The sequence below is a fragment of the Serinus canaria genome, chromosome 20, assembly GCF_022539315.1.
Source record: "Serinus canaria isolate serCan28SL12 chromosome 20, serCan2020, whole genome shotgun sequence".
Classification (NCBI taxonomy): Eukaryota; Metazoa; Chordata; class Aves; order Passeriformes; family Fringillidae; genus Serinus; species Serinus canaria.
The window spans coordinates 14539248-14553670 of NC_066333.1; the positions used below are offsets into that span (position 1 = coordinate 14539248).

At 39.3% G+C, this 14423-nt stretch overlaps 1 protein-coding gene and 1 long non-coding RNA gene across 4 annotated transcripts in view; one reads left to right on the forward strand and one right to left on the reverse strand.

Annotated features, from left to right (window-relative positions):
- Positions 1-14423, forward strand: part of PREX1 (phosphatidylinositol-3,4,5-trisphosphate dependent Rac exchange factor 1) — a 116133-nt gene that overhangs the window by 82050 nt on the left and 19660 nt on the right. For all 3 annotated transcript variants that reach the window (XM_050982097.1, XM_018917463.3, XM_050982096.1), the window contains exons 14-24: positions 1486-1561; positions 3888-3960; positions 5214-5356; positions 6337-6429; positions 7906-8054; positions 8968-9053; positions 10532-10668; positions 11113-11284; positions 12513-12700; positions 13438-13599; positions 14173-14383. In XM_050982097.1, the coding sequence (XP_050838054.1) occupies positions 1486-1561; positions 3888-3960; positions 5214-5356; positions 6337-6429; positions 7906-8054; positions 8968-9053; positions 10532-10668; positions 11113-11284; positions 12513-12700; positions 13438-13599; positions 14173-14383 (1490 nt within the window). The remainder of the gene's footprint in view (positions 1-1485; positions 1562-3887; positions 3961-5213; positions 5357-6336; positions 6430-7905; positions 8055-8967; positions 9054-10531; positions 10669-11112; positions 11285-12512; positions 12701-13437; positions 13600-14172; positions 14384-14423) is intronic.
- The window catches only part of LOC127060303 (uncharacterized), a 42385-nt gene continuing 35410 nt past the window's right edge, over positions 7449-14423 (reverse strand). Inside the window, exon 3 of the long non-coding RNA XR_007779191.1 lies at positions 7449-7914. This is a non-coding gene — a long non-coding RNA (uncharacterized LOC127060303). The remainder of the gene's footprint in view (positions 7915-14423) is intronic.

The window sequence follows — 14423 nt, forward strand, 5'->3', positions numbered from 1 at the left end:
TTTCTCACACTCTACATTCTGCGAACACCCAAACATTTCTGCTGCATTTATTTACAACAGCCAGTCACAACATACCTATATCTGTAGATGATTAGTAAAAGGAACAGGTTTGGGTAGCACAGGTTTTAGATGGTGTTTGGATATTCAATTTTTAGGAAAAAGGCAGTTTCAGATAGTGTGGATCTAGTAAAAGAGGCTGATTTGACAGAACTGAAGAATAAAGTCTTGGCTTGGCTTGCCTCATGGATCCATCCGGACTGTAAAACAGCCCCAGTTGCTGTGCTTCCTTCTACAGTCATGCAATTGAACTCAAGCTTCAAATACAAGGACCATCCCAAGAGTGAGAGAGGAATAAATTCTTCACACCCATTCAGCATTTGTCCTCTCTACTGAGACTCTCAATGAGAGGGAGCCAATTAATGGAAATTAATTGTGGTAATGGCTTTTGTGATGTGGACCTAGGAACTGGATCAAGACCGTGAAACTTATTTCACATGGGCCAGTAAGCAGCCTTAAAATTGCTTTTATGATCTTCCAAACTGGATTAAATCCAGTGACCTTGGAGGTGAAAGGTGTTAGAGCCTGATGTCCTGAGCCACATCTGCCTCTTGTATTTGTATCAAAATTCTTTAGAAATATTTCACTAAAGGCTAAAACCATCAATTACCTCCATGTCTTTGAGAAGAGAAATGGAAGAAAACTGCAAAAAACATCAAGTTGCAATAGGGTTCCTTTTTCTTCTTGAAGGAACAGTGCTGCTCTCTGCAAGGGCCAGGTGTGAGCTGGTGCTGGTTGTGTTACAAGAACTAAGCACAACCCTTCCTATTTACAATGACTGAAATTGTCTAATTCCATTAGAGGATACTGCATATTATTTTTGCGTCTGGCTTTACATGTTATTTTACTAAAGGAAGTGAAATCTGAACAAGTATGGAAAATCTCTCTTGACAAAATAGACAAGAGCTGCCTAATTCCATGAGCCTCACAAAAAGGAGGCACAGAGGGAATGTGTAGAGTCCCTGTCTATGAATATATTAATAGGTAAATGCTAGAAAAGTATTACTGAAGCTTATAAATGCAACTGGTACTGAGCCAAAAGATATAAGCTGGACATCAATGGATATTGGATGATTTCCAGCCAGAAAAGTGTGATTTTTAGTGGGCCTTCTTGTGGCAGTATTCTAACCTGAGTTACAGCAGCAGCTTAGGACATCTGTGAAAAGAATCTTCTGGTTGCCTCTGGCAGGAACGTGAGCTCCCTGAAGATGGCTCGAAACAACATCTAGAGAAATTTTAATTAACCCTGCTTTGTGTTGACCAGAAGTATCTTCCTAATTCAAGCTGCTAGAGAAATTTAAAACTTCCTACAGAGAAAAGTTGGCTGCTTATTAGTAGTAGGTCACAATAGTATATATAGGTTTAGAGTGTTAAAAGAAATGTGTACCTTTTTGTCCTGATTTTCCCTGAATTCTCTTTCTTAATTAGAGACCGTGACTACCACCTAAAGACATACAAATCAGTAATCCCTGCAAGTAAACTAGTGGACTGGCTTATTGCACAGGTAAGAAAAGTTTTAAGATACTCTCTATGCTAAGAAGCATTTCATAATCCTAAAACTTTCCTTTTTCAATTTATCTGTGGAAAATTTAAAAGTAGTTTGGTTGCTGCTCTTACCTGTGTGCATCTGCTTTCATTCCTCCTCCCAGGGAGCTGTAAACAGTCTTGGTCTGAGACCATCTTATTTGCTGGGTTTACACATCTCAGAGCAACCAGCCACCATGATTAGGGCTCTAGACATCACATCATTACCAAAACTAGACAGCAGTAATAATAATTGTAATGGTGGCAGTAGTAATAAGAGTAAGAGTAATGTGCTCTGGACATGCTTCTTCACTGTGGTACTGACTGTAAACTGTTTCTGTAATTCTGATTACTCAAATGGAGAGACTGTGTGGAATAAACCTAAGTTAGCATGTCAAAACTAATGTATCAAGTTTCACATCTAGTTTCTGTGTGAAAAGGTTGAGACACATTTTATCAAGATTGATAATTTTAAATTGCTCTGTTTTCTGGAGATTTTCATTACTGCCTTTATTGTATTTTGACAAATGCCCACATAACATTTAGAAGTACTTAGTGAGCTGAAAGAATTAAAGCTATATTTTCTAATTAGAGAATGCTGTTTTGCTAGGGGAATGTTTTTAGGCCAAGTTAACATCATAGGAGTAGCCAAGTCTAGTTTAGACCCTTCCTATGCAAAGATTTTGTTGTCTAGAACAAACATAGACTGCTAAAGGTTTAAGATGGTAATATTAGAAGGCATTTCTCCTCCAGATTATATACAGTTGAAAGAATAAATTGGGATTTTTTAATCCCAGTCTCTGTAAAATAAACTATCCATTTATCCCATAAAATAACACAATGTGAGTGTTGAGCGTTGTCTCATGACAGGATGTTGAAAATGAGAGACTTGTGAAGACTTGAAATTAGTCTTAAAATAGTTAAAGTTTAAGTTTTGGTTTCATAGTAAAGTTTAAGTAAAAGTTCATAGTAAAAGTTTAAGTTTTGGTTTCTTAAAGCTATTTTCTTGGCTTTCCTTGTGTGATTGTATGGTCATGCAATTCTTTCAGAACTGTCTTTTCTACCAAGACAACAGTATTTAGTTCTTAATTTGTAAATGTTGTATCTTTTCTGCTCTCAGCCTCTTTAACAAAAGCTAGTGGTGCTGTGGATTGGCCAGAGCTGATTCTGTTCTATCCTGTCTTTAAATAATGCTGATACACCATAGTGATGGGCTTTGCCAGCATTTGCTTGACAAATAACTACTGCTCTCCTTAGCAGCATTTGAAGTCGGACTGATGTTCTGCTGGCAAGATCAGAGGGTGCTTGAAACACTTTGTTTTTGCTTAAAACAAAGTCAGTACACTACCCTGCTGTGAGAGCTTTCGGGTATCTAGTTCTTCAGATGGAGGGGAGAAAAGGTGTAATACTTGTGTAGGATGCAGCTTCTTGTTAAATAGGACTGAAAGTAAAACACTGAAATTGCTCCTGTTGCCAAAGCAGCAGGTGCCCTCCCTGCTGGAAGGGAGCTGAGCAGCTGCTGTCACTGAGATAGCAGACACCAGGTTCCCCTGTGTCCCTTTGCTCGTCTTGCATCAAGGGACCAGTGTTAACAATCTTTGTAAGACCAGTAGTGCCTTCTGATGTTTAGTGGCACTATTTAAAACTTACTTGTCTGCCTAAAAAGTACAACCATGTTTGTAAAGTCTTCACTTGTGGCTGCAGATTAGCAGATATATTGAGAAAACTAGGCATTTCTTGTATTTAACTGACTTGTAGTTATAAAGTTGAAGGCTGCCATTTCAGGCAAGTCTGCAAATTTGCAAGTCACCTTTGGTAGCTGTTTTGAATGACTACACTCAAGGCTTCAGGTAGTGAGAAACAGAAGCCTTTGTAATCTGCTGTGTAAGCAAACTGCCACTGTAGTTTTAACCTGTCTGACCTTTGGAGTTCACATACTTAGCTTTTTCTCCCTTGAGCTGAATATGGATAGGATCTCTCAACTTCAAAGGAGGAGTTTTATTGTCTGTGGCTAATGAGTCCTGAAGTCCAACACTCTGATTTCAAATAAAATGTCTTTACATTGAGATAATATGGTATGTTTCCCCAGTGCTGTTCCTTGATCCCCTGGCTCCTGTAGGAGGGAGTGATGCTGTCTGGAGGAATGAAAAGTGTTTGGGCAATGGGATACCTGATTTAATGGCTTGCTCTTGTTCCCTACACAGAGCATCCTGCTAATTTCAGAGCTGCAAGCTATGTGGTGGGGAAGGGGGAATAATTTGTCTTAGAAAATGGTCTGAGGTGTAATGTTATTCTCTTGTTTCTAGGGAGACTGTCAGACTCGGGAGGAAGCTGTCGCACTGGGTGTGGGACTCTGCAATAATGGCTTCATGCATCATGGTAGTGCATCAATTTTGCTTTCTCCAGCAAATGAAGTGAGCTCTTACTTGGGTCAGATTAACTATTCTAGGCTGTGTCCCACAGTTTGCAGGCATTCCTGCAGGTGCTTCTAGAACACAGTCCTCAGTCTAATACATGGCTAAACCTGTTGCCTTCCCAAGGTAAGCCATTTGCTGATAGTTATGGGAAGCACTGAAGGAATTAGACAAGCTAGAAGGAGCATGTTTTTCCACTGCATCTCTTCCAGAGCCATGTGATCAATGCACAAGCCAAGTGCTGTCCTGAAATATCACCAAAAAATATCAGCTGTTAGGTAAAATTGCCTAGTTCTTGCCTCAATCCTCAGTGGTGAGGCATCCAAATCTGAAGTGCTAAATTACCAAGTTAGACATCATCCATCCTCAAACAGGGAAAGTAAACAAATCACATCTGTATCAGTATGAAATAGAACATACAAATCCTTAGAGTACACATAGTTTGTCAAATGAAACATTCAGTTTTAGTCATAGATAACATTTGCTCACTGTATTTTGAATAGTGTTTCTGAGAGCAGATTATTGTAAATAATTAATGGAGACCTTCCATTGTAGTTAATAATGTAACAATAGTTGGGGTCTTTTTTAAAGAATTTGGTCTGTTCTGAGCCCATGCAAACTTATGGCATTTATTACGTTCTTTGTCAAGGAAGACCTTTGCATAAGTACATGTTGAACGTAGAAGTTGCTCATCACTTGCTGCTTTGATTTGAAGGCCCCAGGTCTCGTATTTGAAAAACTGGTAAAGAACATTTTCATGCCTTCTAGAATTTTGTAGATCTCATTTCCCTCTCAATTATATTTTTAAAGCTGAGCCTTAGTCTATGTGGACACCTTATGTCCTTTTAAACCGCCCTTTTACCCGTCTTTGCTCCTTTTATAGTTTTTTAATATTCATTTGGATGTGGGAAAGGAGTGTGAGGCTTTGAGTAGCATCTTCCTTCCAAGAGGATCTTTTGCATTTTATATAAATTCTGCATGCCAGGGAGGTTACATCATGTCATGAGCTACTATGCACTGTGAGGAAAATTCTTGTCCTAAAACGCAGAATTAGCTTAAAAATACAGAGATGAGGAACTGACTCATAGAGTTGCATCAGGTCTGTGTTCTGTAAAGACGGGGGAAATATTTAGAATTTCCTTTAACTTTCTCCTCTGTTTCTCTCTTTTTTTTTCTCCATGTAAATGCATGTATGTATTTCATATATATAATTTCCAGTCCTAGAGAAAAGTGAATTTAAGGATGAATCCTTATATTTCCGCTTTTATGCTGATGAGGAGATGGAGGGCACCAGTTCCAAGAGCAAACAATTACGTAATGACTTCAAGCTCGTGGAAAACATCCTGGGAAAGAATCTTCTGGTAAGAAATATGTGAATGTGTAAACTTTGATGTTTCTGCTAAAATGGTTTGTTTTATAATAGAGGAGAATAATGAGAGAGTAGAAATAAAATGGGCAGTTGCATGTTTAGCTAGGTTTTTCTTCACTGCATAAATGCTACTAATTCTTGATCTGCTTTGCTGTATATATCCAACTTCTGTACCTCTGACTTTTTAGTTAGGCAGACTGCATAACTTACTCTAGGAGCACGGGAAATCCTTAAAATGCAGGCCCCTTTCTGGAGCTTGTGACCATCCTGCTGTATTGGGAGTTTTGGATGTACAGTTCACACAGGTGCAAGTACATGGAAGTTGTCGCCTGTTTCCAGTGCACAGCTCAAACCCTTTCTATTCCCAAGAAGCCCTTGCAAGAGTGTAAGGGAGATATTAACTCAGATATTTCAGGGCATCATTCTCTAAGCCATATGAGTGTTGTTGTTGTAGTTCTGAAGGTATCCATCACCCTCAGTCAAAAAAAATAAACTACATGACTAAAATGACTACACGCCATCTGTAGTGCCTTCACCAATGGAAAATACTGAATGATGATGAATTCTGTAATCCAAAAGTGAAAGATCTATTGAAGGATGAAGGGCTAGGAGTTAAAATCAAATGCAGGTTCTAAAAGAGGAGTTGATTAACCATTGGAAAAAACTCTCAAGGGTGGGAATAGATTCTTCACTTCTTAAAGACTGCAGATCATACCTGAGTAATTCTGAAAAATCTGCTTTGTTATATATTAAGGGATCTATGCAGAAATAAATAAGATTAAATTTTATGTCTCATGTTTTGTAGGCAATCAGACCCAATGATCTGGTAGTCCTTTTCCATCTTAAGACAGAAGTCCAGATCAGTTGGGGCTTGCAATGCAAAGTCTAATTTCTCATCTCCAATCTTCACCTTTTCTGGGAACTCCATATTTATGAAGCATAAATATGTGTAACTACTGTGCTCTGTTTAAGATTTTACCAGAAGAAGATGACTATGGATTTGACATAGAAGAAAAGAACAAAGCAGTTGTGGTGAAGTCAGTTCGACGAGAGTCTTCTGCTGAGGTAGGACCTCACATTCATATTTTGGTATCTAAGAACATTTCAATACTTAGAAAAGTTACAAACCTTAGAAAAGTTACAAACCATCCTTTTAAAATCTGTTTCCTTTAAAGGCAGCTAATAGAAATGGCTGTCTTCTACAACTCCTGGTAATAAGCTATTTCTGTAAATTGATAAGTGTTTTGGCATTACTCGGGGACTTGAATTATTGGTAAGTGATAGGATGAGAGCAGTATCTGTGTGATGATAGTTTACCACAGGTTCCTTAACAACTTTCATTTAAGGAGGGAGGGAAAGTAACACTCTTTTGGGACAGCAAAGATGTTTAATGGGGAAACAGGTTTGTTTGAATGAAAGCTGTATTTATAGATATGTGGTTTTCCCTTTAAAAAGCATGCAGTCATTTCTCTCTATGGTATTTTTTAGGAGTTCTACAGAATGTATTTGCTTAGTTTCTTTGAAGCACATAGATGGCCCAAATGTCTTAGGATCTGAGTATTTCTTAATCACCCATGTAACCCTACAGAATTCTTATGTGGATCACACAGTGTGATCTTCCATTTACCAAAATAAGGCACAGATACACTGCTGAAGATAAGAGAGGACTAAATGACTTGTCACTAAATGACTTGGGTTTCACAGTGGCATACAAGACAGAGCTTCTAATTAAAATTCCTGGACTTTTAATTAACAATTAATTAACTTTTAATTAACTATTACAGAATTTTTGAATGTCAGCATTAAAATTTGTTGGTTACTCCTTTGGACTACAAATAACTCCTAGCTTACTTGCTTAGTGGAAATAGCTGAAGTGGACAGATTGGTTTTAGCAAGTTAAAAATGTCACCTGGGAAGGAATTTTGAACTGAAGTTGTGTTAGAATGAAATTATTTCAGTATTCCTGATTAAATCTAATGGCTTTTTAAGCTAATGAAGAGCTAGTACTTCACTTGAAGCAGAGACAGTTCTTATCACCACTTCAAACCAGGTTACATTTACTGACTGGCTATAGGTTGGTTTTGCAAGGCTGATGGCTGAAAACTGTCGACAGCTCCTGTGCCCAGGGTTTGGGAAGTCACACTTTGCGTCTCACTGGGTATCACAGCCACTCTATCATGGGGCCCTAGCTTTCAGTTGTGTCCCCCCACCCCTTGTTTTTTTATAGTCTCCTATTTTAATAGTTCCTTTAAAATTTGTAGAAGAAAAGTAGTAAGATTTATCCTTTGCAAACTAAGACACATCTGTAGAAGTGGCATATTTCTAAAGATACTGGTAAATTATCTTTGTTTTCTGTAAGTGCAGAAGACTTTAATGGGGAGTGACAAACGACTTGATGAACCAACACTACTTATAGGGTATTCCATGTGAAAGTAATCCGAGAAATGTCCGTAAGCAGGGAACAGTTGAACGTTGAAGCTGGACCTTTTGGAGTTGCTGCTAGTGATCCAAAGTGCTCTATGGTGTTTGTTCCCTTTGCAGATGGCTGGCCTGCAAGCAGGAAGAAAGATATATTCCATCAATGAGGATTTAGTATTCCTACGCCCGTTTGCTGAAGTGGAAACCATCTTATCCCAGTCCTTCTGCTCACGAAGGCCACTTAGGCTTCTGGTAGCCACCAAAGCAAAGGAGTAAGTGCCAAGATGGGCAGAGAGAAAAAATTATTGAGAAATGTCAGTTACTAAGTAGTATTTCTACAGTTGTGGTGAAACCTGTGTAAACGCTTTGCTGTGCAGAAGCCACTCAATAGGAAAGCATGACAGAAATGAGAGGTACAAGAGACATGGCTTGTTTTCAGTGATGACCCTTGGGCTGCTAGGAGAGGTTGGCATGTGTTCTCTTTATATTACAGATAACTTTTGGTTTCCTTGTCTACAAACAAAATTTAATTGCAAGGATTGTCATTCTTTCACAAGTGTGAAGCTTCTCATACTCTATTATGTGCATGGGAACAATATTTCCACTCATTGAAGCTTGGTTTATTTTTGGATGAGACTGATAATATCAGCCCTTACAGTTTTTCAGTCTACTATTGTTTCTTATAATGAGACTTGGCCCTATTAGTGTCTTGTGTATTGTTAGATTCTGTAATCCATAGAACTGAAAGTCTCAGTGAAGGTTTGTTGCTGAATTCTAGTCCAGAATGTCTTGTCCAGTCTGTTTTGGTTTTTTAAATATTTTTAGTGGGAAAAAATGCTCTGCTGGTATAGATCAGCACAGCTGCACTGAAGTTTGCACAGAAATGGAAATGAATATAAATGCCTTAGAAAGTTTCTGTCAAATGTTTTTTCACTTAAAGATGTAATAAATTAAAAAGTACCAAATTTTAATTAACAAATAAAAGCTCCCATCTGCCTTGGAGATTGAAGATTGAGTATATTTCTTCGGGTCTGTTTATTTGTTATTTATTTGTAAACACTGTCGATGCTTGCTTTCATCCAAACCCAGTTGTGAATGCTAAGGAAGGATGCTGTTAAGAACTGCTCAGAACTCTGGCAGCCTAAGTGAAAACCATGCTTTTTCTTCTCCATTACTTATCTTCAGGATTATTAAAATCCCAGATTGTCCTGAAGCGCTTTGCTTTCAGATCCGGGGAGCAGCACCACCATATGTTCATGCAGTAGGAAGAGGTAAGTAGAAGCTCTGTGGTACACTTAATTTGGAAGTACAGCTGAAGAGATAGACGTGTATACAAAGTGTGTGGATGTGTATGTGTGTATATATATATATTTCAACTAAGACAGATCCCGGTTTCATTGTCTAGCTTGTTCTGTACAAATTCTGATACATTTAGTGACTTAGTGACAAGAACCTCTGACAGACAAGAATCACACTTACATAACCATAGAACAGATTTCCTGCTTCAAGTTGCTTGTCACCTAAATAGATTCTAAGACAAATGGTATTATTCTTGTGAACTGAGTGTTGCGTCTCTAATCCCATCAAGACAATACAAGGAATAATTTAATTCCACAGTGGAAGAAACTTGAATGCTGCAATGCACAGTACTGTGGACTCTTTAGAAGGCATTATCACTTTAGCTCTTGCAAGCTAGAAATGGACTTGCTTAGTGACCCTTCTCTTGTTTCTTCTGAGACTACTAAGGTAAAGCTTAAAACCCACAGGGAAAAAAAAAAAAGTAAAACTGAGATGGTTGAGAAAAAGTTGAGAGGTCATGCTGTCTGTGGCTTCCTCGGTATTTTTACCTGTAGTCATCCACAACTTGGGTCTGGGTTCTGAAGGTGCTGTAGGATCAGCAGGTTGGTAGACAAGTCATAACACAATCTGGACATCACAAAGTATGACATAAGACTTGGAGACTGCTTCTCCCTTTACACAGGCATATATTGCTACAAATTGCCAGTATAAGACAGAGGCAAAAGGCTCAGCTTGATCTTTTTAAAAGGGGAAAACACAGTTTGGCAGAGATACTTACTGCTTCTGTGCCTGACATATTTACCTGAGCTACAAGCAAAGCACAACTTTAACCTTCATGTTAAGCAGATGCAGGAAATACAACCTTTTAGGCAGTTCCTTCCTTCAGAACAAATGTGTGTCTCCAGCTGAGTGCAGTTACCTTAGGCAGCGCCCACAAATGGTGTTCCCAGGGACACACATTTATTACACCAATGTATAGCAGCACCTACAACAACTTTTTCACTGTTTGGAGTGCAAGCTGGAAGTTGCAGCTAGGAAGATTGTCCTTTTTCAGGATTTTGCCTGGAAAAGACAAGTTACATTTGACATCGTAGTCTTTTTGTGTAGCAAATTGTGTAATATGCAAGTGTTCCATCTTCCAGGTGCAAGAGGCTGGAACAAATACAACAGTTTGTACTTAAGCAAGACTGCAGCTATGTAACCATAAGGCTAAAAGAGAACCATATAAGAATCCCAAACAATTTCCCACAGAAATATCAATTTCTAGCACGAATACATTTAGACCTAGGAGATTGCTGGTTTTGCCAGCACTGCTGAAAACATGCAGGCATGACAGGACTGTCCCAGCTCTTCTTACTTTTTCTAACCAGAAAACTTTTGCAAACTTTCCAGTATTCTCATCCATAGGCAGGTGGCATTTCTGTTTACCTTCTCTCCTGTTATTTTTCAGGTTCTGAGGCTGCAGCCGTAGGCCTTCATCCAGGGCAGTGTATTTTGAAAGTTAATGGGAATAATGCAACACATGGAAATTACAAGGAAGTTCTGGAGCACTTCACAGCCTATAGGACCAGGCAGCAGGAAGCACTGGTATGAACACACAACCTCAAAGGAAGTACATTAATTCCCGCCTTTCATCTGCCCTCCTCTATTCCTGGGTTTTTATGCTCACTAAATATTCAGAAAAAGAACATCTACACATTTGTTTTGACTCATTTGCTTTTATGCCAGGGTCCTGCTGTCACTGATGGGACCCGATTCCATTTTCCCGTATTTGTAAAACACTTACAAATAATATGAAAGCCATTTTGTGCATACAGTACTGAAAATTATTAACTGTTACTAACCATGGAAGTTTACCCAGCTATTGATCTAAATTTTATGTTCTCTGAAGTTCAGAGAAAAACTGGGGTAATATTGATATTTCAGCTTACTTAGAAGACATAGAATTGATGGCTAGATTCACCTCTGTAGTCCAAATATTTGGAGATTGGGTACATTGAGGTCCTAGCTGAAGGCTATATCTCTTGAAAGGGGTTGTACCAGTGGGTGTACAGAACACATGAAGATGCTGAAGAGAACAGAGTTCAGCAAGCAGCATCCCCTGCATGTTTAAATGGCAGTCACCTGGGTTCCATCAGAGTCAACTCTGCGCTAGAAGGACATGCAGAATTGGAACCCCTTCAAAGCAGCCAACAGGAATCAGGTAAAGATTCTCATGGGAGAAGAAAACCTAGGGACAATTCAGGGGCTTTCAGAAGTAAAACCACAGTAGAAATATAAAGTATAATTATTATTGTAGAATATCTCTTGTCTTAGCAAAGCTTTGTAATTGAATGAGGTCTGCCAGAGGACATATTTCTTTGCTGCAGTTTATTCAGAGGAAGAAAAAATTGAGATGCACATAAAAATTGTGCCCCTTTGACTCTTCCTTCTCTACAAGACAGCCAGTTATGGGAATGAAGATACTCAGCATTTTTATAATCTTTTGGTAGCCCCTGCAAACCATGCATTTATGAGCAGTAGCTGATGGAGAGTCTGCAACTAACTCCACCTAGAATAATCTGTATTTTCTGTTATTTTTGATTTGAGATTAGGATATTAAATTACTTTGATCTGGAGCAAGTCTTCAAGGCATGTTGCCATTGTTTCAGGAGAAGGTATGGGTGAATTTCCTCCAACTTTTGAAAGCATAGCTCAAGAAACAGGTCTACTTTCATGCTGAGGGTTTATTCAGAAAAGTAGATGTTAAGGGAGACTACTAAACAAAATTTAATCCAAAGGACTGAGCCTGGACTCTTTGAATGCCATTGGCAACTTCTCCAGGAACAGATGCACGTCTGTGTGGATCCCATGCAAGGTCTGGTGATGCTGGTAATTTCACTGTCACAGAGTGTTCCAGCAGTGGAACAGCTGGAGCAGCGCCCTGGTAGAAGTGTGTGAGCAACTCCCTGGTAAATCTCAATTTGACTGGAACTTGAATCTGGTCTCTAGTGACAATAGAACTGCTTTGTGTAAAAAGTGTTTTCTCCTCACCACATCCCTACATCACATCTCAGTCTTCCAGAGAGTTACTGCAGACAACAGGACTCAGATTAACATACTTCCCTTCCCTTATAAGCTTCTGCTGGGATCCGCAAACAGAAGTAGAAGTAGTGTCCTGAGTGTGGATATGTGTACACATACATGGAAGAACATCAGAATGGGGATTGGAGCATGTGTATTATCTAAAACTCTGTCTCCATTAATGCCCAACAGCGAATGTCTTCCTAAGAATATTCTCTCAGTCTCCAGCATCACATAGTTCAAGACATTCTTTGAGCCAAAGGTTGTGTCTCTGCATTCAGTATTCTTCTCAGCAGGTTTCTCTTGCCTGGGCAGGCCTGTGTTCACATGTGCTGCCAGACGCCTCTAATGACTTACTTTGGTTCCAGCCCAGACATCACAGACTGTAATTTCTCCAGTGGTCATTGCTGAAGAAACCCCTCTCATCAGCCTGACTGTGGACAACACCCACCTGGAGCACGGGGTGGTATATGAATATGTTAGCAGTGCAGGAATCAAATCCTTTGTCCTGGAGAAAATTGTGGAACCAAAAGGTTGCTTCATTCTCACTGCGAAGGTATGGAAAACCATACATGGTCAGCTTTTGCCTAAACAGAATGGGAAACCAATAATATAGCTTATTATTGGCTTCTGTGGGCTTGGCTCTTCAGTTGAGGTTGACATTGGTCTTCTCAGCCCTGCTTAGAGTTTTATTCATTAGAATGAGTTACAATAGCTTGTTTGGTATGATTAATCAGCAAGTGCTTCCAGGACTTCAGCTGTTGAGGCAGATGGAGGGGAGCTGTGGAATTCTTGCGTTTATCTGCCTGGTAACATACACTCTGCTGATATTTAAGATGAATCTTTTCAGGCAGGAATTTGCTTTACCTTGCAAGAAAATAAAGTAACTTTTTCCCACCTGAGAAGCTGGATGGGTTGCTACAGGAATTGAGTAGAACTGCTGCTACTGGAAAGCAGCAGAGAGTGCTGAGTCATCTCTGGCAAAAACGAGCTAATAGTGAATGTTTGTCACATCCCAGTAAAGTTACTGTTATGTCTCATGGAAGCATGCTAGAGCAGGTAACTTGGACAGTGGATATTTTGATCCACTTCCATGATTCTAAACATTTTGAAGGAATGGTAGATGATGCTGACTATTAGACACATTAGTGGTTCTCAGGCAGTAATAAAGGCAGCTTGTTCTGGAAGCAGCTTTATTCAACCATGGGGCTTTGCCTCTCACTGAGTGGAAGAAAACTGTGTTTTCCCTCCCTGCCAGGACTCATACCATTGACATACTGTCTTTTTGTTTAGATTTTAGAGGCCTTTGCTGCAGAGGACAGTAATTTCGTAAGGAACTGCGAAAGACTCATATCCCTAAGCGGTGCTGTGGCCACCATGCCCCAGTATGAATTCCGGCAAATCTGTGACACTAAGCTGGAAAGCATTAGCAGGAGGCTCACGAGCTACCAAGAGGTACAACACTACTAGTTATTGGTGAAGTCTTGAAACAATACTTCATTGTGCTAAGTGGGTCTTAGTATTCTTTATTAGTGAATCTAAACTGTTTCTGAGGTGGGTATCCTGGAGGCATGAGAACAGCTCTGCAAGTTACTGAAATTGCAAGTTTTGAGTGAAAATACCTTGTCTGTAAATCACTCCTTTCTGCTTGTTAGAGCTGTGGGTTAAGACATATTATTGCAGGTTAGTTTCCGCTGTATTAATGAATAAATATGAGAACAGATTGATGCATGTCTTATTTAACATGAATGCAACTACAGTGTATCATGCTGTAAACAAACAAAGTGTATGTGCTTTTGTTGTGCAGGTACCTGAGCTGCTTGAAAAGGGAGTGCTAGGAGGTATAGCTAATTGTTTTCCTATGTTGTTTTATGAGCTTTTTTTTTTTTTAATGTGTTATTCCAGCTGCAGCAGAAATCTGAATTGCTGGATTTCTGGAATAGGCGGCAGGAAGAGGAAAAGAATTGTCTATATTGCTTCAAATTTTTTTGAAGGTGCAGTAGCACACACCTACTCTATTTCTCTCAGTTTGCAGATGAATTGAAAACAAAGGTGAGCCCAGCCTTCAAACAAGCCGTTATGGAACCTCATTCCCTCAACAGCATGGATTTCTGCCCCACCAACTGCCATATTAACCTCATGGAGGTATCATACCCCAAAAGCACTACCTCAGCAGGGAGATCGTTCAGCATTCGCATTGGACGGAAACCTTCTATTATTGGTCTTGATCCAGAGCAAGGTGATAATTAACTTCCAAATCATACTGATTTGATCTGTGT